The sequence below is a fragment of the Prionailurus viverrinus genome, chromosome B4 (genome assembly GCF_022837055.1).
Source record: "Prionailurus viverrinus isolate Anna chromosome B4, UM_Priviv_1.0, whole genome shotgun sequence".
Lineage (NCBI taxonomy): Eukaryota > Metazoa > Chordata > Mammalia > Carnivora > Felidae > Prionailurus > Prionailurus viverrinus.
In genome coordinates, this window is record NC_062567.1 from 73,167,458 (window position 1) to 73,193,676 (window position 26,219).

The window sequence follows — 26,219 nt, forward strand, 5'->3', positions numbered from 1 at the left end:
CCGTAAGAATTAAGAGCAGGGTCTGGAAGAGATATTTATATACCCATGTTCATAACAGCGCTATTCACAAGAGCCAGAAGGTGGAAGCAACCATCATGTCCACAGATGGATGAGTGGATAAACAAAATGTGGTATATTCGTAGAATGGGATATTATTCAGACTTAAAAAGAAAGGAAATTCTGACACATACTATAACATGGATGAACCTTAACGACATTATGCTAAGTGAAATAAGCTGGTCACAAAAAGATGTACCTAGAATAGTCAAATTCATGAAGACAGAAAGTAAAATGGTGGTTGCCAGAGGCTGGGGAGGGAGAAATGGGGAGTTATATGATGGGTATAGAGTTTTAGTTTTGCAAGATACGGAGAGTTCTGGAGATTGGTTGTACAAACCATGTGAATGCATTTAATACTACTGACCTGTATATTTAAAATATGGTTAAGATGGCAAGTGTTATGCTATGTGTATTTTAGCACAGTTAAAAATAAACTAAAAAAAAAAATGTATGTGTGTGTGTGTGTGTGTGTGTGTGTATGTATGTATGTATATATAATATTTTGTGTTTAATATTTTGTAATTCCAATCTTAAATATATCTTTTTAGGGGCGCCCGGGTGGCTAAGTTGGTTGAGTGTTGGACTTCAGCTCAGGTCACGATTTCATGGTTTGTGGGTTCAAGCCCTGCATTGGGCTCTGCCCTGGTAGCATGGAGCCTGTTTGGGATTATCTCTCTCCCTCTCTCTTTACCCCTCCCTCGCTTACACGCACGCACACTCTGTCTCTCTCAAAATAAATAAATAAACATTTTAAAAATCTCTTTATAGATTTATAAAATTTATTTTAAATTTATCTATAGCACTGTATTTTATGTTGAAAGCAGTTTGTAATTGAGAAAATGTAATAATACCCAAGTTTAAAGTCTCATTCCTGAAGCTTTACAAACTGTTTAAAAACGCTGAGTCATCTTCAGTCTGTTTCTGTTTGTGTTCTATTTATTATCCATTTATTCATTTTTTTTCCAGTTTTTTTTTGTTCTGTGTTTATTTGGATAATTTTTACTGTTTTTCTTCAATTCATTAATCTTTTTCTATGGTGTCTAATCTACTGTTAAACCCATTTGGTATCTTTTTTATCTCAGATTTTTCATCTCTAGAATTGGATTTTCCTCCATATCTCTACTTAAAACTCATCCACTTTCTTGAATATGTAATATAATTCTAACTTTTAAGGTTTTTGTATACTAATAACATTAATGAATTATTAATTTTATTTATTCTAATATAAATAATTTCAAAAGTATAAATATTACTAATAATATGATTACTGAAAATGGCTATGTTCTTTTGGATGTCCTTTTTTGGGGATAGATCTCACTATGGATGTACAAGCAAATTACTGTGTGTTAAAGTCAGGTGAAATAGGGCACATGGGTGGTTCAGTTGGTTAAGAGTCTGACTCTTGATTTTTGCTTAGGTTATGATGTTACCGTTTGTGAGATCAAGCCCCACATCAGGTTCTGTGCTGATGGTATGGAGTCTGCTTGGGATTCTCTCTCTCCCTCTCTCTCTGCTTCTCCCCCACTTGTGCTTTCTCTCTCTACTCTATCTCTCGAAATAAATAAACTTACAAAAAAATAAAGTCAGGTGAAATAATTCTGAATTAACTCTGTAGTTAAGCTACAACTTGATGCATGGTTATATTCATTTGTTTCATTTTGCTTTTAATTTTTAGAGATTTTTCCACCTTGATTTAATACTTTATTATAATATGTATAATTATGTAATTAAAATTATGTAATATAATTACATGTTTCTTTTAAAAAATTTTTAATGTTTATTTTATTATTTTTGAGAAAGAGCATGAGCGGGGGAGGGGCAGAGAGCAAGAGGGAGACACAGAATCTGAAACAGGCTCTAGGAGGCCCTGAACTGTCAGCACAGAGCCCAGTGTGGGGCTCAAACCCACAAACTGGGAGATCATGACCTGAGCTGAACTTGGACACTCAACCGACTGAGCCACACAGGCACCCCTATAATTACATGTTTCTATACAACAAATAGAGTTTGGTTAGACCATGTTCCCTTTCCTGCAGGTAACCATATATTTTTAGTTTTTGGTTTATACTTTAGTTGTTTTTAAATTGTGGTTAAACTATATATATAATATATAATTTTATAATATATGATTTACAATATATATAGTATATATAACTTATAATATGTAATATATACTTATATAATATATAATATATAAGTATAATATATACTTATATAATATATCATATATAAGTATATATTAATATAATATATATTTAATTAATTAATTAAATATATATTTATATTTATATATAAAATATATATATTAAAAATATAATATATAAGTATATATTAATATAATATATATTTAATTAATTAATTAAATATATATTAAACATATATTTATATATAAAAATATAAATAATATATTAATTAAATAATTAATTAATATAATTAATATAATTAATATATAATAAATAATATATAATATATAAGTATATATTAATATAAATAATATTTATATATTTATATAATATATATTTATAAATATAATATATAATATAAATATATTTAAATAATATAACTATAAAGATACATAATATTTATATAATATTTATATAAAATATACATTATATAAATATATAATTATATGATATTTAATTATAATTATATATAATTTATAATTTTAACACTTTTATTTATTTTTATTGATTTATTATTTTTAGAAAAGATTTTATTTTTTTTAAGTAATCTCTTTACCCAACGTGGGACTTGAATTTAAAACCCCAAGATCGGGGCGCCTGGGTGGCGCAGTCGGTTAAGCGTCTGACTTCAGCCAGGTCACGATCTCGCGGTCCGTGAGTTCGAGCCCCGCGTCAGGCTCTGGGCTGATGGCTCAGAGCCTGGAGCCTGTTTCCGATTCTGTGTCTCCCTCTCTCTCTGCCCCTCCCCCGTGCATGCTCTGTCTCTCTCTGTCCCAAAAATAAATAAAAAATGAAAAAAAAAAAAAAAATAAATAAATAAATAAATAAAACCCCAAGATCAAGGATTGCATGCTCTACCAACTGAGCTAGCCAGGCGCCCCCATTTTAACCCTCTTGAAGTACAATTTAGTGGCATTAAGTACGTTCTTATTGTTGTACAACCATCACCACTATTCATCTCCAGAAAAAATTTTTTAAGTTTATTTATATTAGTAATCTCTACACACAACTCATGACCCCAAGATCAAGAGTTGCAGGCTCTTCTGACTGAACCAGTCGGGTACCCCCAGAACTTTTTTGTCATTGCAAACTGAAACTGTATCTCTTTAGTAATAACTTCCTATTGGGGCGCCTGGTTGATTCTGTCAGTTAAGTGTCCAACTCTTGATTTCGGCTCAGGTCATGATCTCATGGTTCGTGAGGTCGAGTCCGGAGTCAAGCTCTATGCTGACAGCGTAGAGCCTGCTAGGGATTCTGTCTCTCCCTATATCTTTGCCCCTCTCCTCCCATCGCCTCTCAAAATGAATAAACTTAAAAAAGAAAAATTTCTGGGGCACCTGGATAGTTCAGTCAATTAAGCGCCTGACTCTTGGTTTTGGCTTAGGTCATGATCTCACCGTACATGAATTTGAGCCCTGCATTGGGCTCTGTGCAGCTCAGAGCCTGCTTGGGATTTGGATTCTCTCTCTGCTTCTCTCTCTCTCTCTCTGCCCCTCCCTCAGCTCTCTCTTTCTCTCTCAAGATAAATAAATAAACTTAAAAAAATTAAAAAACAATTCCTATTATATTCTTCCCCTTAGCTCCTGGTAACCACCATTCTACTTTCTGTCTCTCTGAATTTGATTGTTGTAGTTAACTCATACAAGTAGGATCAGAAAATATTTGTCCTTTTGTGTCTGACTTATTTCACTAAGCTTCATGTTTTCAAAGTTTATCCATTTGGAGTATGTGTCAGAATTTCATTTTTTTAAAGACTGAATAATATTATATTGTATGTATATACTACATTTTGTTTATCCATTCATCCATCAATGGACTTTAGGGTTGCTTCCATCTTTTGGCTCTTGTGAATAAAGCTGATATGACACAGGTACACAAATATCTGTCTGAGTCATTGCTTTAAATTCTTTTGGGTATATATCCAGAAGTGGAATTCTTAGATCATATAGTAATTCTATAATTTTTTTTTTTAGGAACTGCCACACTGTCTTCATATTTTTTTAAATGTGTATTTATTTTAAGAGAGACAGAGAGAGCATGAACAGAGGAGGATGAGAGAGAGAGAGAGAGAGAGAGAGAGAGAGAGAGAGAGAGAATCCCAAGCAGGCTCCACACTTCGAGTATGGAGCCTGACAGAGAGCTCAGTCCCACCAACCATGAGATCATGACTTGAGCCAAAATCAAGAACCAGGGACTTAACCAACTGAGCCACCCAGGGGCCCATTAATTGTTTAAAAATTTTTTTTAAATGTTTATTTGTTTTTGAGAGAGAGAGATCAGGGGAGAGGCAGAGAGAGAGGGAGACAGAGCATTTGAAGTGCTGTGCTGACAGCAGAGAGCCTGATGCAGAGCTCAGACTCACTGTGAGATCATGACCTGAGCTGAAGTTAGACGCTTAACTGACTGAGCCACCCAGACACCCCCAATTGTTTTTTCAATCACACAGAAAATAGGGGTGCCTAGGTTGAACGCCCCACTCTTGGTTTCAGCTCAGGTCATGATCCCAGGGTCATGGGATCAAGCACCGAGTTGGGCTGTGCTGAGTGTGGAATCTGCTTAAGATTCTGTCTCCCTCTGCCCCTCTCCCCCACTCAAGCACTCTCTCTCTCTCTCAAATAAAAAGTAAATCACGCAAAAAATATTATGAGCTCATGGGTTTTAACATATTTTTTATGATTCAACCCACTGCAGTCACTATTATTTTCAATGCTTACATTGTACCATCTATGAGAGTCCCTTCTACTTGACTCCTGTATCCTTTTGATATGACTTTGAGTCTTTGATATCTTCCTCAGTTTCTGGAATGAGAAATTATTTGGGGCTGAGTTTGTATATTTTCTTCTCCAGGCTTGAACATCTCTAAACATTGATTCCTTTTAGTAGAAAATAGTATCTAGAGACCACCATCTGAGTGGTAGGGATGCTCATTCCTAAATTGGTCCTAGGCCTTTTCAGTGGGCAAAATTATGGAATTTTTTTCTTTCATAATAGAACATATATAATAAATTCATACTGTCATTTGCCATAAAAATTAAGATTATAGGGATTTTTAAATTTTATAGTTTTATCTCTTTTACCCTACACTATACTCATTCAGCCAATAATCATTGTACATAATTACCATGTTCCTTATATTTTGCTAGGTGCTGGGAATGCATATTAAAAATTTACATTTGATCTAGTTTTCACATTGTTTTTTATTCGAATAAGCGAAGCCTTTTCCTTTTTTTTCTTCCAAATCTATACACATTGGCTTCTAGTTAAAACTGCTGAGCACTATTGGATTGGCTTTAAAACTAGTTGATTTCGGCTTATTTCTTATTTTTCATTATTTCCCCTAACTTACATTAAACTCAGATTCCGGGAACTATAGTAGTATTAGGGGTGCCTGTGTGGCTCAGTCAGTTGAGTGTCTGACTCTTGATTTTGGCTCAGGTAATGATCCCAAGATCATGGGATGGAGCCCCACATTGGGCTTTGTGCTGAGCACGGAGTCTCCTTAAGGTTCTGTCTCTCCCTCTGCCCCCTCCCCTGCTTGTGCTCTCTCGCTCAAAATTAATATATATATGTAACATATTAAATATATATATATGTAACATATTAAATATATATATATATATATATATAAATGTGTTACACCCCCTTGTTGGCAGTGTCAAAGGAAAAATAGATCAAATAAGCTGTTAATACCAAAAAATCATTTCATTACAACTATTATCGTAGAACAAGATAATGTGATGGTACAAGACAATTTGCTATTCTTGGATCTTTTTGTTCAGTTGGACTGGCAGCTGAACTCTATTGTTGAAGAAACCATTGGTCCAGAATTGTTCCTCTCCCCATGTTGGTGCTGGTTCCTACAACTGCACTATTAGTTTTGTTCTTTGAAGTTATTGGCCCAATTTAAATAATATACTTGGAAGCTAAAATTAAGATATATAATTAACACATTAGAGTGAATACATTTATCAGGCTTTTCCACTGTGACATTTAGCTGAAAATAAGTTTGGAAAGAAGAAAGTAGAGAACAAGGGAGCAATTGCTAGGAGAGCAAACTTCTGAGAACCCAGAGAAGAGGAAGCCTGACAGCACTAGACACAAGCCAAGATGAGAATGCATGAAAATAAGCTTAAGACATAATGTATTTGGAATATTCATCATTTCATGTGGGTCGTATGAGACTTGGCAGGCAACCAGACCTTTGGCTGTGTATTAGTAAATACCAATTCTAAAGAGTACTAGCAGTTTAACTAACATATAGTGGAGTGAAAACTAAGAATTGCATGAATAATGGTAATTTTTAGTTATTTTGTATTTAATGAGTAAGTTTTATAATACACTAAAATTTAAAATAAAAAAACAGGTCACTTTATAGAACATATATAAACCACAGTCAACAGTTATCCTTTCTCAGAACTAAATACATGAATATCAGACCCCCAAATAGAAAACACAAGACTGAATTCATTTAAGACAGGGAATACTTTATTCAAACCCATCAGAGAAATGGACAGCTTGGATCTATAACAAAGCGTTGTGTTTTAAAGCATAGGTCAGTAATTGTATATGAGAGTATACACTGCTACATACAAATTAACTGATCAGAGCACAACTTTTCAATATTCAAAACAGAATAAGCTTCCCTGTAAAAGCAGCACCTTTGTGACATTTTTAACTTTAGTATTCCTCTCCTTCCTCTTCACCCTCTCCTTCAACAGAATCCACACCAACCTCCTCATAATCCTTCTCAAGGGCAGCCATGTCCTCACGGGCCTCAGAAAACTCTCCTTCCTCCATGCCCTCACCCACATACCAGTGAACAAAGGCACGCTTGGCATACATCAGGTCAAACTTGTGGTCCAGGCGAGCCCAGGCCTCAGCAATGGCTGTGGTGTTGCTCAGCATGCACACAGCTCGCTGTACTTTGGCCAGGTCTCCACCAGGTACCACAGTGGGAGGCTGGTAATTAATGCCAACTTTGAAGCCAGTGGGGCACCAGTCCACGAACTGGATGGTACGCTTGGTCTTGATGGTGGCAATGGCAGCATTGACATCTTTGGGAACCACATCACCACGGTACAACAGGCAGCAAGCCATGTATTTACCATGGCGAGGGTCACATTTCACCATCTGGTTGGCTGGCTCAAAGCACGCATTGGTGATCTCTGCTACAGAAAGCTGTTCATGGTAGGCTTTCTCAGCAGAGATGACAGGGGCATATGTGGCCAGAGGGAAGTGGATACGGGGATAGGGCACCAGGTTGGTCTGGAATTCTGTCAGGTCAACATTCAGGGCTCCATCAAATCTGAGGGAAGCAGTGATGGAAGACACAATTTGACCTATCAACCTATTTAGGTTAGTGTAGGTTGGGCGTTCAATATCGAGGTTTCTACGACAGATGTCATAGATGGCCTCATTGTCTACCATGAAGGCACAATCAGAGTGCTCCAGGGTGGTGTGGGTAGTGAGGATGGAGTTGTAGGGCTCAACGACAGCAGTGGAAACCTGGGGGGCTGGGTAAATGGAGAACTCCAGCTTGGACTTCTTGCCATAATCGACAGAGAGACGTTCCATCAGCAGGGAGGTGAACCCGGAACCAGTTCCCCCTCCAAAGCTGTGGAAAACCAAGAAGCCCTGAAGACCCGTGCACTGGTCAGCCTGTGAGAAAAAAGGAACAGAGAAGACAGATTATAATAGACCTTCCCAGAATTACAAAGCATTTCTTCACTTAAAACATCTTCATTGACGTTTATAAAATGACACCAAATAATTCATGTTGTAGTTGAAAATTTAAAAACCCTATCAAGGAATAATTTACCAACTGTCCTCACTCCATTATATTTCTATTCTGTGTTTGAAAAGAAAAGATCGTATTTCAAATGTCTTCCTTAGGGTCATTATTTACTTTATTCTGGAGAACAAACATACCAGTTTCCGAATTCGGTCCAAGACAAGGTCGATGATCTCCTTGCCGATGGTGTAGTGCCCTCGGGCATAGTTATTGGCAGCATCTTCCTTGCCCGTGATGAGCTGCTCAGGATGGAAGAGCTGGCGGTAGGTGCCAGTGCGAACTTCATCTGGAAGAGAAAAACAAAGCAGCCACCTGTCACTCACAACCTGCACACGCCTGCTCCACCCCAGGGTGTCAATGGAGCCCTCACGACAGACCTCCTGTGTCAAGAGCCCTGAGATCTCCCTTGGGTTACTGAGGCCAACTCACCAATGACTGTGGGTTCCAGGTCTACAAACACTGCCCTGGGCACATGCTTGCCAGCGCCCGTCTCACTGAAGAAGGTGTTGAAGGAGTCATCTCCTCCCCCAATGGTCTTGTCACTTGGCATCTGGCCATCGGGCTGGATGCCGTGTTCCAGGCAATAGAGCTCCCAGCAGGCATTGCCGATCTGAACACCAGCCTGGCCAACATGGATGGAGATGCATTCACGCTATGGGAAGGAAAAGAGGAAAATTTAAAATCAGATTGTGTTAGCATTTTGAATTTTCAGTAAATTTCTGAAAATATTTCTAGTCATATACAGGTACTCTTCAAGTTTACTTGAGATTATCCCTAACTCGATAGAAATGTTTAAGGAAAAGCACCTGCTCCAAATGCTGCAGATGGGTGTGGTCTGAATAAGGTTGCACTGTTCAATACATGTGCAAGCCCATTGTTCCCCCAGCCATGCTTGAAGAGAAATTTTTCATATGTAAAAAATATTTAAAGCACAGATTTAGTAAGATGCAGTAAATTAAATTCAATCATTAGTTAATTGGAATCAGTATTACGACTGCATTCCCTTTAAATAAAGATGAGAGTTTCTTGTACATATGACTTGGAATTTTAACATGGACATCTGCGCTGCAGCTGAGGCTAGATGCCACACCCCTTTGCAGTCTATCTGCAGGATCCATTAGTCCTAGGGGACTGGAAGCTAAATAAGGTCTGCCTCCTGCATTGCTGCATTTGCTGTGCCTGGTACTAGACTGTTCTGTCTGCTACATTATTTAACAGAGTAAGTTCTATTTCCAGAACTGCCTACATGATCTCATTGTGCTATTCTGCCAGTTTTCCTCCTCTGACCCAAGCTGGGACCATATGCCTAAATTGAAATGAATTAATGAAGATGCACTAGAACAAAAGACAGCTGGACATAGTTCTTTGTCTGCAGCATTTTCATTACTTAAAAAGAAGTCTTTCCAGAATCTTCTCCACTGCAAAAACTGAAACATTGTTAGTATCTTTAAAACAATAGTTCCTAAATTAGAAAAATATCACACGAGAACTACCAAAGAATAAAAGCCCAGTGCAAGGATAATGAAGTATTTATTTAAAACAACAAAATAGTATTTTCATTTTGAGATTCTCTACTCACCACCGAATATTCATACTCATCACGTTCAATAAGAGATTTTCTTCTCTACTGTCTTTATGGCTTCAACTTCCATTGTCTGTCCATTGTCTACTCACTGACATATTGGTGGGGGGGGGAGGGGAGAGGAGGGGAGGGGAAGGGCGTTTCCCTGGATCCTGGGCTTTAGGGTACCTTGGCTCTCAAACTGAGGCTTTCTCTCCAGCAGAAAGTGCGGCTAGCGCGCGCGCGCGCGCGCACACACACACACACACACACACACACACACACACACTCTCTCTCTCTCTCTCTCTCTCTCTCTCTCTCTCTCTCTCTGAGTCAGTCAGGGCGGGGCGGCCCCAGACCAGACTTTAAAGTGCTTGTCAAGTGAATTGCGATTTTGCATCTTAAGAAAAAATATCTAAGCTTTAACAGTGAATGAAAACCCTTTTAACGCCTACAGTTCCACAATGATGAAAGCATTTTATTAAAAGTCTTATGACAGAGGTTTTGTGAGGGGGGAACCCCGCCCAGTGGCTTTAAGGCCAGAGAAGGCAGAAACAAACAACTCCGCCCCTGCGCCGCCCTGACGCCGGCTGCCAGGGGCTCGAACAGAAACTAACCATTTTTTTTCGCGTTAATATACGGGTATCTTCCTAAACTGCCAACGAACCGTGGAGGGATCTTTTAATACTAACCCAAGGCTCCGCTTTGTCCCTGTCCTTCTCCCCTCCCCCCCTTCCCAGCTACACCCACTGAGCCCGGGTCTTTCGGGACTTCTCTCCCTCCCCCTGGGAACAATGCCAGGAAGAAAAGAGCCTCCCCGAGTCACACGAAAACCGTGCGCACAGACACTGGGACAGAGCAGGCGACGCCACGACTGCCTTTCCCTGCCCAGACCCTTTCGTCACCGACAGATGGGCTGCCTGCAGCTTGGAAGGGCTCATATAACAAGAACTCCCTCTGCGCCGCCTTTGTTCTTCCCCCACGGTTCTGCTGCGCCCTGGGCGCAGTTCCTCAGCCCGCACTGCGGCGGCGGCCAGACTCAAGGATTTGGGGCCCCAAAGCCAAACCTCGCAAACAAAGCATAAGGCTACCCTTACCCAAAGAAGTTGTAAAGGAAAGAGAGCTTAAGACTTTCCAAGTAGATCTTGGGGGACCGACCCCACCCAACGGCCACAAAGAGCCAGAGAAAGAAGATTCTTACCATGGTTGCTGCTTTGCGGCTGCCGAGCAGATGGCGGAGAGGAGGAGAGGTTGTTGCTTCTTACAGCGCGACTCTTAGGCGGTCGATGTAAGAGAACCTGCGGCACATGGGCGGATGCGGCTCCCTATATACAACTCGGTCACCATGGGGATGGGCTGGGGCCTTTTCCTGTTGGTCCAGACCCCTCAATCTGCCCGGAGAAGCCACGACAGGAGAGTGGTGATTGGTGCAAACGACATGGGATGAGGTAATCTCTCCCCCACCCCTTTTTCCCTAGCATCCATAGACTGTTTGCATCCTTCAGACAAAGAGACTGTGCAAAAACAGTCAGCCGAGCATCCATGATGGGGTGGGGTTGGGGCGGGGGGGGGGGGGGAGAGAATAAAGAAAGAGAACTTGAATTGTATGGTTTTTATATTGCTTAAGCCTCACACTACAGCTAAAATCACCAATGTAGGTTTTCCCCAACACTTACATCGCAGAATTTGTGTTGAGATGAAATATTTAACGGAAAATTACTCCCAGTCCCTCTCTCAGAGTATTCTAAATTGCACTACATTCGGCTTCAACATCTCTAATTGCTTTACAAATAATGTAGGAGAGAAGATGGGAATGATGCTTAACATGGCTTGAGTAAATGTAATTTTTTTAATATAAAAAAGGTTCAATAAGCGTCATCCAAAATGGTTTTTCAGATTCAAGTAATTTATCGTAAGACCTTTTATGCACTCCTCCCCCAAAGAGCTAAACAAAAAGGGAACGTGGAAGAAAACCATACTAAATATGGAAGCACACAAGTAGTTATAACATGATAATTAAGATCTAATGAACATACCATAGTTAAGTAGTCTCCTAGAAATATTCCTTTACCAGAAGTCCCTGTAATATATTTTATGTAGCATATTGTTCCTTAAAATGAATTGTCTTTCCTGATATAGAATTGAGAAAATACAAGGAGAAAGGATTGAGTTCAGAAGCTGGTGCTACTACCTGTGCATGTAGTTAATATTCTGCATTGTTCTTTCTTTCTTTCTTTTTTTTTTTTTTTTTTTTTCTGGAAAGGGAAGAAAAACTAAGATACCAAATTAAAAAGGAGAGCTGTATACAATGTAAAAAAGACTATTTTGTAATTTTGCCTCCATCCACAGACAACCATGTCAGCTCAATAACTGCATTTTTTTTTTTTTTTGGTAGTTCTTGTGTGAATTCAGTAAATCTCTTCAGAGATTGGGCTTGTAACTGTGGAAAATGTAGCCAGCCTCACACCCTTGCTATTCAGCTAGACTCTGGTGGTTGCTCAATTGCGTCTCAAGACAAAAAGGCTTTGCTTTCAACCCTAGGAAATGGATTGCAGTAACATTCTTTTGCTATTTAGAAAGACTCTATTATCAACAAGGATGGGCTATGCAGAATAAGACTTTGGACTGATTACCACCTGACATTGCTAATGAAATTTCAGAGGTAAAAAGGTTTGTTATGTCCACCAAAGTTGAAAATTTATATTTTGACAGGTAATTTTTATGTTTGGTTTTTAGCAACAGATTTTTGGGGTCTGCAGCACCATTTACAGTGCTCTGCAGAGCCCATTCATTCCTGCTGGGCTGCCGAGCCCAGCAGGCGTGGGAGGGAGGGACTTGAGACAGCTGCTGCAGGTTGTGGTGTGACAATGGCTGCCATGGATTTTTCTAGCCTGCTTTCCACAGCTCTGCTTTACTTGTTCAAATTTGCTGCAGTCGTCTCCCTAGAAAAAATAAAACCCAACACACAAATTATTTTATCTATTTCTTGCATATTTCATAGGAAAAACAATCTTCAACATCATCTTATCTCCGTCCCTTTACCAAATAAATGTTTATTTCAGTAAAAAGACAGGAGAATTAAGGACGACTTGAATGCTTCGTTCTGAACCCAGAAGTACATTTAATAAAAATAGGAATTAAATGGCATTGAGCAGTCTAAAGATTTATAAGTAGCTCATTGAAAGTACTTCTTATACAGTTTTAATAATCAAGTAAATGAAACACCGCTGGACCATGGTAAAGTGTGCAAAGCTTTCCTTATGGAGAGAGAGGCACAGTCTTGAATTTTATTTTCTTTACAGTATAAAAGGAATATGTCATTTCCCCAGTAGTCTCAGTTCCTTATGCAATTTACTGAGGATTAAACAAAAGAGAGGCGTGTTCATGCAAGTGATTCTTTGTAATTCTATCTCAGAGCTATTCTGTTCCGTATGCAAATGAGGATTTTTTTCTCCCCTTGGGTATAAGTAACAATAAGATCTAGGTCAGAAATAGATTATTTGAGCACTGATAACCTTAAATATATAAATGGGAGAGCAAGGGAAATAACTAATCTGTTCCTTTTTCCCCTCATTATCTGACTTAATGACATGCAAACTATTAGAAAATTTTTTTACTAGTTCAGTTATTTTTTTCTGTCAGTGTCTTTAAGTTACATAAACATACATGCATAAGTATTCTGTCTACTAAGCATTCATTCTTGTCCACAGTAAGATTAGCATAAAACATCTTTTCTTTTATAATATTTGTAGAATTTAAATTATTTGTGTGTCTACACCTTTTCTCCATTAAAATGTGAATCTTAGTCCCTGGCAAAGTGCCAAGCATACACTAACCATTACACACGTTTGTTGAATTAAATGAACGGTTTCTTTCTGTGCATATTTTAATTAACTATTATAATGCGTAGTAATTTAAAGGTATTTAATAAGTATTTTTCCTTTTTAAAATGTTTATTTATTTATTTTGAGAGAGAGCAAGAGAGCACAAATGAGGAAGGGGCAGAGAGAGAGAGGGAGAGAGAGAATCCCAAGCAGACTCCACAATCTAAGTGCAGAACCTAACATGGGGCTTGATCTCACGAACCATGAGCTTATGACCTGAGCTAAACTCAAGAGCCGTACGCTTAACTGACTGAGCCACCGAGGCATCCCAAAACTCTCCATTTTCTGGGTTTCCTTCTTATATATTTTTGGTTTGCTTGTTCTCTGTCTCTGCTGGTTCCTCCTCCTCTCCCAGTCTTTAAATGTTGGAGTTTCTCAAAGTTCAGTCCTAGACTCTTAACTCATTTTATTCTATATGATCTTAGTCACTCCTAATAGATGGTAAGTGCTTTCATTTCCAAGGCTGCAAATCCTTTGTATATGTCCATCACTTCTTTTTAAAAAAATTTTTTTAATGTTTATTTTTGAGAGACAGAGAGACAGAGTGTGAGTGGGGGAGGGGCAGAGAGACATAGAATCTGAAGAGGCTCCAGGCTCTGAGCTGTCAGCACAGAGCCCGACGCAGGGCTCAAACTCACAAGCCGTGAGATCATGACCTGAGCCCAAGTCAGATGCTTAACCGACTGAGCCACCCAGGCGCCCCATATGCCCATCACTTCTTAACAATTCTTCTTAGTTTCAGATTGTGTAGTAAACTTCCAGTCTTAGGCTGGGTTTCTCACAGGTATTCCCAGTTGAACTAGTTACCTTCCCATAAACATGCACCTTCTACAAGGTTCTCTTGCTCAGTAAATGGAGCAGCATATATCTGATTTCTCAAATCAGAAAGAAGAATTACTCTTGATAGCTCCCTCTCTTTTTCTGACCAGCATAGAATTGATCACTAAGTCCTATCAAGTTTACTTCCTAAATCTCTCTCAGATCTTATTCTTTTCTTCCATCTCTATTGCCTTCACTCTAGTAAGTACATCATCTTTTGCCTGGACAACTGCAGTGCCCTTCTAGATTTTCTTTGCATATACTCCTAACCCCACCCAGTTCAGTCTTCACACAACAGCCAGAGTGATCTTATTATCATACATATCACAGATCGTGTAACATAATACAGATCATGTCACACCATTGCTTAAAGCAGATCAATGGCTGCCTATTAGTTTTAAGATGAAGATCCCATATCCTTAATATGGCTGCTTTAATTCCATAATGGAAGTAAATCTTATACTTCAAAATCTGCAAAAGGACATATTAATTTAAAATTATTTTAAAATTCAGCTAATTTCCTGAGAGATGATTTTGATAGGGAGGAGGGAGGCAAAGGAGTTATAAAAGCTAGATATTCACTTTATAATTATTTGTTATGCTATAAAATTATGTTTTATTTATTTTTGTATTTATACCATATTTATAATAAAAAAATTTAATGATATAAACCCATGAGTTTATAAAGATATTCCACAAAGGAAAAATAAAAATAGGAAAAAAGTGAATTAAATATAACATCTGATACCATTGCACCACTGGAAGTAACTAGGGCAGCAATTCCATACTATACACATTGGCAATCAGATAAAGATTTGAGCATTTGTCCTGCATTTCCTGTATAAACTATATTTCAAGGTAACCAAATGACCCAAATTAATTAGGGAAAATCATTGTTTTATAGAGTTTTATAGAGTAATGTCAACTAGTGAATATGGAAGTAATAGAATTAGAAAAATTACCCTTGCATCCCCTAATGAAGTAATTTATTCAAGCAAAGATCATCAGTGGATAGCAACTCTGATAAAATATTGATGGGGAATTTTTAAAATGTTTATTTTTGAGGGGCGCCTGGGTGGCGCAGTCGGTTGGGCGTCCGACTTCAGCCAGGTCACGATCTCGCGGTCCATGAGTTCAAGCCCCGCGTCGGGCTCTGGGCTGATGGCTCAGAGCCTGGAGCCTGTTTCCGATTCTGTGTCTCCCTCTCTCTCTGCCCCTCCCCCATTCATGCTCTGTCTCTCTCTGTCCCAAAAATAAATAAATGTTGAAAAAAAAAATGTTTATTTTTGAGAGAGAGAAAGTGTATGCAAGCAGGGGAGGGGCAGAGAGAGAGGGAGACAGAATCTGAAGCAGGCTCCAGGCTCTGAGCTGTCAGCACAGAGCCCCATGCAGGGCTCCAACTCACGAACCTTAAGATCATGACCTGAGTCAAAGACAGATGCTTAACCAACTGAGCTACCCAGGCGCCCCTGTTGGGGAATTTTTTAATGAAAGGATTCAGCTATTACTAAGTGAACTCACTGCTCAATATTAGCATCACTAAAAGTGGGACAATCAGATCCTGCGACCCTGTGATGTGATCTGATAGGAAGCACACAGCATCACCTATGAAAGTGCATCAGAAACAGCTGTGCTAAACCTATAACCAAACTTTTAGAACTAACTTCCATTTATAGGAACAAGTCAGATGACATCACAGGGAGGCAAACAGAAAAACGCAAAGTGTGGGACATTCTATGGGACAAATTATCTTGTTTCTGCAACAACTGAGTGGTGGCATGGGATGAAGAAGGTGGGAAAGGGGGACTGCTGAAAGTTAGAAGAGATTTTAGAGACTAATTGCCAGTATAACAATGGATTTTGTTTGGATTCTGATTCCAACAAACCAAGTGTAAAACATTTTAGAGATAACCAGCAAAATTTGAATATGGACTGATCATTAGATAATACCAACAAATTATTATTCATTTTATTAAATGTGTTGATGGCAGGGCACCTGGGTGCCTCAGTTGGTTAAATGTCCTACTTTGGCTCAGGTCATGATTTCATGCATGGTTCATGAGTTCCAGCCCCATGTCGGGCTCTGTGCTGACAGCTCAGAGCCTGGAGCCTGCTTTAGATTCTGTGTCTCCCTCTCTCTCTGCCCCTCCTCCCCTCTTTGTCTCTCTCTCTCTCTCTCTCTCTCTCTCTCTCTCTCTCTCTCTCAAAAATAAACAAACATTAAAAAAATAAAAAATGTGTTGATGGCAGTGTGGTAATGTAAGAAAATTTCCATAATTTTTAGAGATGCATACAGAAGTATGGTGTATTAAATTAAATAAGGTCTGAGATGTGCTTTAAAATACCTCAGGAAAGAAACAAGGGAAGAGATGATAGATAAAAATTGTGGCCAAACTCTTGAAAATTTTTAAATTTTAATGATGTGTATATGGAGTTCATTATACCCTTTTTTCTATTTTGGGGTATGTTTGAAAATTTCTTAATAAATTAAGAATTTCTTATAAAATAATGACTAAAAAGAGAAAACGGTGGATTTGAAGACAAATTTTATCTACTTCACAATTTATTCTGTACTACCTTGAATAGAAAGAAATTCTATTCTAATTTCTAATTCTATTCTAATTCTAATTTCTATATTTATGAATATAGAAATTTCAAAAGAAGGAAAAAGTCCTTATATTAAGACCTATGGTTTATTATGGAAACCTTTACTAGGAATGGTGGCTGGTAACCAAATGGGACAGGAGTAGAGTGAGTACTTTAAACAATGAACATAATATTAGCAAAGACATAGTATCATGCTGATCTGGTGCCTGTACAAGGGAGAGCAAAACTGTTGTCTTGATTTGGGTATGCAAACAAATTGTGGGTGATGTGTTCCATGTGGGGAGTGGAGTAGTTAATGAAGCAATTTGAGCTCTAGTCTAAAGAAAGAGTTTGGACTTGAGTCCATGGACGGTGGGAAGCCTTTATATTCTTATAGAAAAGAGTGAACAACATTTTAATAAAATTAATATTACTATCACTGTGTTAATTTTTATAAAATTAATCTGACAGGTAAGTGGAGTAGGGAAAGAGTCTGGAGATAATGGCATCAATAAGGAGGTTATTGCAATAATATAAGCAGAAGTTCTCAGACCTTCATAATTACAGTGGGGATGGATAAAAGGAATAATAGAAGAGACCATCCAAAGGACAAAATCCCAGTAGTGACTGGTTGGACATGAGGCAAAAAGGAGAGAGTAAAAATTAACCCTTAAAGTTTTGAACTTGGCAGACTAAGAGAATGAACCGGTAGTAGTGGGTACTGTTGGGTAAGTTGATGGGAGTGCTCAGTCAGTGGAGCATGCGGCTGTTGGTCTCAGGGTAGTGAGTTCAACACTACTTGAACTCAAGCCCCATGTTGGGTATAGAGCTTACTTAAAAAACAGAAAAAGAAGGGGCACCTGGGTGGCTCAGTCGGTTAAGCGGCCGACTTTGGCTCAGGTCATGATCTCATGGTCAGTGAGTTCAAGCCCCGCATCGGTCAGTGAGTTCAAGCCCCGCGTCGGGCTCTGTGCTGACAGCTCAGAGCCTGGAGCCTGTTTCAGATTCTGTGTCTCCCTCTCTCTGACCCTCCCCCATTCATACTCTGTCTCTCTCTGTCTCAAAAATAAATAAACGTAAAAGAAAAAATTTAAAAACAGAAAAAGAAAAAGAAAATAGGGAAGTTGAGAAGGGACACAAGTCGGAGCGAGAATTACGTTTTTGTGGTGTGTGTGTGGTGGGGGGGTCGTTGAGGGTAGGACCAATCAGTCGATGTCAGTTGAACTCACGAACTGAGCGAGATCATGACCTGAGCTGAAGTTGGACGTTCAACCGACCGAGCCACCCAGGCACCCCGGAATAGATTTTTTTTAAGTGTTTATTTATTTTTGAGAGAAAGAGAGACAGAACTTGAGCAGGGGAGGGGCAGAGAGAGAGGGAGACACAGAATCTGAAGCGGGCTCCAGGCTCTGAGCTGTCAGCACAGAGCCCTATGCAGGGCTCAAACTCACAGAGCCATGAGATCATAACCTGACCCAAAGTCGGTCTCTTAACCGACTGAGCCACCCAGGCACCTGGAAATAGATTCTTTTTATATGTGGCTTATTTCACTTAATACTATGTTTGTGGTGCTTGCTTCGGCAGCACACATACTAAAATTGGAATGATACAGAGGAGATTAGCGTGGCCCCTGCACAAGGATGACACACAAATACTATGTTTGTGAAATTTACTCATAACATTGAATGTAATTGTAAATTGTTCTCATTGTTGTGTAGTGTCCTAATGTATGAACATACCATAATTTATTTATCCATTTCGTAATTTTAATGGATATTTGCATTATTTCCAGTTTTTGGCTAACACAAATGACAGTGCTCTAAGCATTCCTATGCCTGTGTTTGGGTGAATATATTTACAGATTTCTGCTATATATATTTCTGCTGCTGTGTACCTAGGAGTGGAATTGTGGGATAATAGGGCATGTGCATGTTCAGCTTTAATGGAAAAACAGCAAATTTTCCCAGAGTAGTTGTAGCAATGCACACTCCCACGAGTAGTGTAGGAGAGTTCCGTTTTTCATCCTCCTTCATTGTAGCCATCCGGGAGAGTTTATAGTAATAATATCTATCCATTGTGACTTCAGTTTGTTAACTAATGAAGTTGATACCTTCTTCATGTGTTTTTTGTCCATTTAAATGTCCTCTTTGGTGAAATGCCTGTTCAAGGCTCTTTCATATTTTCTCATGAATTGCCTGTCTGTATCTTAGTGTTTGGTCGGAGTACATCATATACTATGAATAAGAGTCCTTTTTGGATTTGAAGATTACAAAAAAATTTTTTTTCCCACTCTGCAGCTTGCCTTTTTATTCTCCTAATGATGTAATGATGTCATTTGATGAACGGAAGTTCTTAATTTTAATGTAGTTGTGTTTATCACTTTTTCTTTATTGTTAGCATTTAAAAAAATATTTATTTACTTTTGAGAGAGAGAGAGAGAGAGAGAGAGAGAGAGAGAGAGAGGGGTGGGGGCAGAAAGAGGTGGGGACAGAGGATCTGAGGTGGGTTCTGTGCTGTCCACAGAGAGCTCTATATGGGGCTCCAACCCATGAACCATGAGAACATGACCTGAGCTCAAGTTGTTGGCTCAAAGAACTGGGCCACCCAAGCACCCCATTGGTAGCATTGTTTTAAAGATTTTGTTTTTAAGTAATCTGTACACCCACTGTGGGGCTTGAATCTACAACCCTGAGATGCAGAGTCACATGCTCTACTACTGAGCCAGTCAGGTGACCCTATTGTTAGTACTTTTTGAGTTACATTTAAGAAATCTTTGCCAGGGCACCTGGGTGCTCAGTCGCTTGGGCATTCGACCCTTGATTTCGGCTCAGATCATGATCTCATGGTTCGTGAATTTGAGCCCCATATCGGGCTCTGTGCTGGCAGCGGGGAGCCTGCTTGGGATTCTCTGTCTCCCTCTTTCTCTGCCCCCCCCCCCCTCAAGAATAAATAAATATTTATTTATTTTTAAACGTTTTATTTATTTTTGAGACAGGGAGAGACAGCATGAACGGGGGAGGGTCAGAGAGAGGGAGACACAGAATCTGAAACAGGCTCCAGGCTCTGAGCTGTCAGCACAGAGCCCGATGCGGGGCTCGAACTCACGGACCGCGAGATCATGACCTGAGCCGAAGTTGGCCGCTTAACCGACTGAGCCACCCAGGCGCCCCTAAATAAATAAACATTTAAAGAAAAAAAGAAAAAAAAATTGCCTATCCACAGCTCATGGATATAGTCTTCTAAAGGATTTATTGTTTAAGCTTTTACATTTAGTTCCACAATACATACAGGAACCGATATTTTTGTGCGTGTTTGATGTGATGTAGAGGTCAGATCTGTTTTTTCCCCATATGAATATCCAGTTGGCCCAACACTATTTATTTATAAGACCATACTTCCCCACTGGACTCCAGTGACACTTTTGTCATGAATCAAGCTACCATATGTATATTTGGGAACCCTCCTCTCAGTAGCTTGTACATATTTCAACTTCATTATTTTCTAAATTATCTTTTTTAACCCAAATAATTAACTCATATGAATGATCAGCCCTATATTTTTCAAACACTTATTCATTTGTTTCTTCTTTTTGGAAACACATAAGATTGCCTACTAAGTTGCATATATTGGGCTAGGTATAGTGTAGGATAAATAAATGTTTATTTGGCTAAGATTTAATTGGACATAATGCATTCTGATAAGTCCCAATAAAGAGGCATGGCATGGTCCTGTGCAAGGAGATATGTATTACCTATAACCTCTAGGTCTTTGGGGGATGGTGTGGTATAAAGAATGCAGGAAACCTTCCTGGAAGAGGCAATTCTTAGGATTGTCTTGAAAAATAAATAGAAGTAGCAGGTACAAATGGAGAAGAGAGTGCACATGCAAATACACAGACAATTGGGTTAGTTTCAGAAACTGGAAATGGTTTGTTATGGTTTATTACATGAAGTGTAAGGAGAAAGGGATTGGGTGGCTGGAGGATTATAGCAAAGAATGGATTATGAAAGGACCTTATTCCAAATTCAATGAGAGCCATTAAAGGAAAGAGGAATAATAAACTTTGCATTTCAGAAAGGTCCTTCTGACTGTTGTGTGCAGAAAGAATAGACAGAGCAGAGTTGGTTACAGGGGAACATAATGCAGAGAGACTGGCTAGTCTTCCTGGACATGATTATGCTGACATGGTGAATTTACATTTATTTACTTTAGGGTTCAGTACTGATCGATGTATTGAGTGATTTGGCTCTTACTGTGTATGGCCCTTAAAGACTACCTGCTACATTCACCTTGGCCAAATTCCTCATTAACAATTTAGGTAAGAATATGACCCACACCTGAATTCAGAATTTTATTTAAAGCTTAACATTATCTTTTTCAAACTCTGGTCAACACAATGCAATATTACTAAATAATAAGTTTTTCTGAATAACAGTGGTAAGAATTATCAGTGGTGATTCTGGTAACTGAGTTTCATCTATTTTGGGAAGGACTTTTGTTGTAGAGTATTAATATAGTATATATTAATGAATTTCGATTCCAGAAGTAAGACTTATGAAATAATGCAAACACCTCTACCCTATAATATTAAAAATGTATCTCTTGTATTGTAATACAGTGCTTTGAGGTCGCTCATTGATGTTCAGGCACTTAGTGAACTCTTTTGAACAACATATTTATGTCCTGACATACACATTTTAATTTGTAGTTTTGCTCTGGCTGCAAGCCTACTATTGAAATCCAACCTTTGACAAAACTTGAAGAGGCTCAAAGGCATCCTGAGAAGAGAAAAAAAAAAGAAGAAAGTGGAGAGGCAGCAGATAATCTCAGTTTTCCATAAAACACAATTTATAATTTGGTTGCATTTTATTAGCCCAAATTACACACACTCACAAGAATGCACACTGAAGGCTTCACTTCCATCCTACCCCACCCTCCCCTTAAAGCATATGGAAATTAGGTGGCAGCCTGGGAAGGTTGCCATGGTGCACTGGCTGCAGGGATTTGATAGTAGTCAAAGATGCCCCAAAGTCCCTTCCCCCAACCATCCAAATGTGCACTTCTCTTCTTTCTTTCAAATCCCTGTCTTAACTAATTCCATAGCATAGATAAATCAGGGTGACGCTGATTTACTAGTGAACAACAGAATCAATGTTTTCATGTTGTAGGAAGTAAAATACTGAGGAATTACAACTGGTCTATTTTTATGTAGCACTAGCCACACAAAAAGTCAGAATTCACTTTTAAAATGTCTTATACAACATGTTCCCATCTTCAGGACTTATATTTCTTACTTGGCTTTATCCCTTTGGATGACCTGTGGGTATCTCAAGTTCAACATATCTAAATGGAATTAGTTATTCTTCTCTGTTACCCTCTTTAGTGTTCTATATTCTTCATTATTCTATATCCTCAATATCAGTTCATTGTCATCTGCCTAGTCTACCAAGCTAGACTAAAATAAGAATAACCTTATATAATGTTTACTATATACCAGGCACTATTCTTAGCATTTTATGTATATCAACTCTTTCAAGTTACTCCCAACTGATCACTAAATTCTGTCCATTATATTTCAATTTGTCTTACTAAATATTTGCATAATGAACAAATAGCTATTTTTCTAAAGCTTAACCAATTAAAAAATTTTTTTTAACATTTATATAGTTTTGAGAGAGAGAAAGAGAGACAGAACATGAGCAGGGGAGGGGCAGAGAGAGAGAGACACAGAATCTGAAGAAGGCTCCAGGCTCTGAGTTGTCAGCACAGATCCCGACACGGGGCTCGAACTCACAAACCATGAGATCATGACCTGAGCCAAAGTCAGATGCTTAACCAACTGAGTCACCCAGGTGCCTCTAAAGCTTGGCCAATTTTATTAGCCAAAGGGGCTAGTTCAAGGGCAAGATGTGGCAGAATATTTAGGACTTTGTCTTTGAAGCTTCGTCTTTAAGCATTGGCACAAAAGACATAAAACTTTTTTCCTGGCCCAGAGGAGTTCAAGGTCTAGTGATTGAAACTGATATTACAATACATTGTGTCCAGTGCTGTGTGAGAGAGGACAGTGCAGGAGCTGCTGACACAAAGAACTGTCACATTTCCCAACTTCATCCCAGGATAGTGGTCACTGTCTCACACCATACCACCACCTCTACATTCTTTATAAAACGATCATGCTGTCTGTCTCACATTGCCTGCCTCGTGCAAGTTTGAGTTTAAAAGGATAAATCCAAGCAAATACGTTTCTCTTAAATTCTCTAACAAAAACACAGCTCAAGATCTAAATTTATTTTTATTTTTTAAAGCTTTTACTTATTTATTTCATTTAGAAATGTTTGCTTTAAGTAGGCTCCATGCCTATGTATGAATCCAAGAGACAAAATAGTGGAGGATAACCCTTTGTAATATATTAGAATCACCCTCTATACTAGTGTTTCCTAAAAGTGCTAAAGTAACTAGGGGGCTAGTTAACTGATTCCCAGTTCCTGCATCCTGCACCAGAGTCAGACTGAGTAGATCTAATTCAGTAAATAGTATTCCCTTAGGATTAATATTTACCATTTTGGAACTAAAGAGTTGTAATGGTTTGGGTGGTATGATTCAGTTATTTCTGAATTCTGAAAACCACTGAATAAGTTTGCAGAGAATTACTCTCCAGACTGTTGTAATCTTAAAAGACATAACTCCCAAATGACACCCAGCCTACAGAGGTGTTTTGGGAAACATTTCTCAGTCTTCATTTAGATTTACAAATCAATTATGCATGTGCAGAGAAGAGGAAAGGCTGTGTTTTTCTTCATCTGTTCAGCCTAAGAGATCATTTAGGAAACACTTCTTCATTCTGCAGAAACATTGATTATGCATGTGTAGAAAAGAAAGGATTAGAAAAGGCTGTTTTATCTCTTTATAAGAAAAGCTATCTGTTTTTCTAATATACTGATTATAAGAATTATAGAGGTTTACTCAAGATAGCATGGGCTGAAATAAGTTCCCTCCATGGTAAACTTATATGGTAAACATGGTATATCTTAATAAGCCCGCTATTATTTTTTGTTAATGATTTCAGTATTTTTAGATATGTGAGAGAGACTTCACTCTCACCCCTCATGTTACTAAGCAACATGTCATACGTTGCTAGGAGACAGACTAGCAAGCTTAGGGGCACTTCAGTTCCCTTATCACCTTGCATAACACATGACTATACCCTAGAGAGTTTTACAGTCTTAAGAGAAAAGAGAGAAAAAGTATAATGGCATATAGAAAGGACAGAAAAGGTGACAGGGGTGGGGGAATGGAATAAAGAAAAGAGCAAGGTATTTGAGAAGAGTGTGTGAGGTTGGCAGAGGAAGGGCTATTATGCAATTTCCTTGAATGAGTCATGGAAAAACCTTAAATTGCCAGTGCTCTATTTCATATTCTGTATGCTTCTACCTTTTCTAAAAACAAATTAGAGACTGTACTTGGAGAAGATCTTTCAGATAATATTCCTGAATATTATCAGAAGGGTAGAAACTAACCATAACTTTGTAGAGAAGATTGCCAATTCCAAACACATTAAACAAGTCACACCTTATTTAAAATTCCAGATCAGATACACAATACTATTTCATTCCATTTATCTCTCAAAATAGTGAAAATGGACAGTACTAAGAGAGAGGTTAGAATGTAAGTGTTCTTGAACATTGTCATACAGGCTCCCGGGCAGTGTGTTTCTGTACAAAATTTTAAAAATCTAGTATAAATGGGGGAAAGAAGAAGCTGTTGTGCTCTACCTGGAAGATTCTGTTGTGTCTGAAATAGGAAACCAAGCTCCAGGTTTCATTGTGTACATGTGAAAGGTTGAGTCTTTGTGTCTCTGTGGCATTTACTGTTGCTGGCAACCAGGAAGCTCCGTAGCAATTGTTGCTAGGTCCTCAGTGCCTCTGTTTGCCTGAAACCTTAATCAGCGCCAGAAACACCAGAGATAAAAATCATTGCACAAAATCCAGTGCCCGTTATCCCCAATGGTCCTGCTGCAAACAGTCCATCTTGTGTTCAGTGAAAATCAGCGTAAAATGGAGACTTGACACAAAGAGTTCCATCCTCAGTGTCGTCTCCGTGAATGCCTGCTCTTTCAGTGCAGGGTGGTGAGAGGACACTGGAGAATGGTTTAATTAAAGTAAAGCTTATATCTGGTGTTACCAGCTTAACTAAATGCATAATAAAGAGTCTGAGAGAAGAACACAGTCAAGAAAGATTTCATCAGATTTAGATGACTTCCAGTTCTGAGGTCGCATCAACATTTGTTGACAGCTTGAGGTCACCTTAGTGACAACAGAAGTCCTGGTGCGAATGATGGCACCATTTCAAATAGGAGTCCAGAGATTCTGACAAAGATCCCCAGAAATAACCTGCATTGTCTTGAAATGAAATACTGGCTCTTAGGTGAGCTTCAGAGACCAGTACAACCCACTTACTCAAGCCATCCTATACAAATATAGACTTCAAATTTTGCTTCCTGTGTGTCTCCTACCCAGATGTAGACGGTTATAGCTCTGAACTTACGGTTATAGCTCTGAAAACAATTGCAAATCTGGGTTGAGATTTAGTAAACATTGATGCTGAGATGACATAAATATCTACTTCCATCAGGCATCTAGCCTCCGAAGTGGGTCTGAAGAGATATTTATTATTGTGATTATTACTAATTTTTTAGTACTTTATCAAGGCTAAATACTATATTATCTAGTTTAATCCTCAAAATAATTCTTAGGGGTAGGTACAATTATATTCACTTTTTTTCCTCTCTTGAGGAAACTGAGGTTCAGAGAAATTAGATAATATGCCCAAGGTCTCTCACAGCTGATATGTGACAAAATGAAAATTCAAACCTGGACCTATCTGTCTCCAGCGTTTGACTTTGAACCACTACTCTATGTATTGTTTAATAGAGAATGCTCTTTATATGGAAATAAATTATGTAGTACATCACACTTGTGTCAAGGTGAAGACTGTAGGGTCTTGGGTCTCACCGTCCCCTTATGGGGTAGTGGAGACTCAGAATGTCTGCTCCCCCTGGAGTTGACTTTGCCATAAAGGCCCTACCAGGACAATCCTTCAGAACCCCGTGATGCCTCATCCTTGCACTTCCCCACATCTAGGTTATTCAACATGTAATAACACTCCCTGAGGTCTTTAGGTGAGTGGTTCAGATTGGGCTCTGCAATCCCAGCCCATTCAACCTGGTAGTCCGTTTTCAATGTGAGGCAAAGACTTTGCCCCTAAAGCCTTTCTACATTCATCTGATCTCTCCTTCTCATTTGCTTATCTAATAAGAACAGGAGATCATTTTTAGG

The 26,219-nt window shown here is 38.7% G+C and overlaps 1 protein-coding gene and 1 non-coding gene across 2 annotated transcripts; one reads left to right on the top strand and one right to left on the bottom strand.

Moving 5' to 3' along the window:
• Nucleotides 1-6,706: 6,706 nt before the first annotated feature.
• LOC125169495 (tubulin alpha-1A chain) lies at nt 6,707-10,951 on the bottom strand. The gene is made up of 4 exons (XM_047864893.1): nt 10,797-10,951; nt 8,464-8,686; nt 8,172-8,320; nt 6,707-7,901 (listed from the first exon to the last, which is right to left on the bottom strand). Exons 1-4 carry the CDS (start codon nt 10,797-10,799, stop codon nt 6,921-6,923), a joined length of 1,356 nt encoding a protein of 451 aa, XP_047720849.1. The 5' UTR covers nt 10,800-10,951; the 3' UTR covers nt 6,707-6,920.
• Nucleotides 10,952-18,452: 7,501 nt separating this feature from the next.
• LOC125171385 (U6 spliceosomal RNA) lies at nt 18,453-18,557 on the top strand. The gene has a single exon (XR_007154302.1). It is a non-coding gene; the product is annotated as a U6 spliceosomal RNA (small nuclear RNA).
• Nucleotides 18,558-26,219: the final 7,662 nt, after the last annotated feature.

Excerpts from the sequence above, each read along its gene's own strand:
- LOC125169495 (XM_047864893.1), bottom strand. Across the intron at positions 8,321-8,463 it reads CCTGGAACCCACAGTCATTG|ATGAAGTTCGCACTGGCACC; the intron begins GTGAGTTGGCCT and ends TTTCTCTTCCAG. Across the intron at positions 7,902-8,171 it reads TGGACCGAATTCGGAAACTG|GCTGACCAGTGCACGGGTCT; the intron begins GTATGTTTGTTC and ends TTTTTCTCACAG.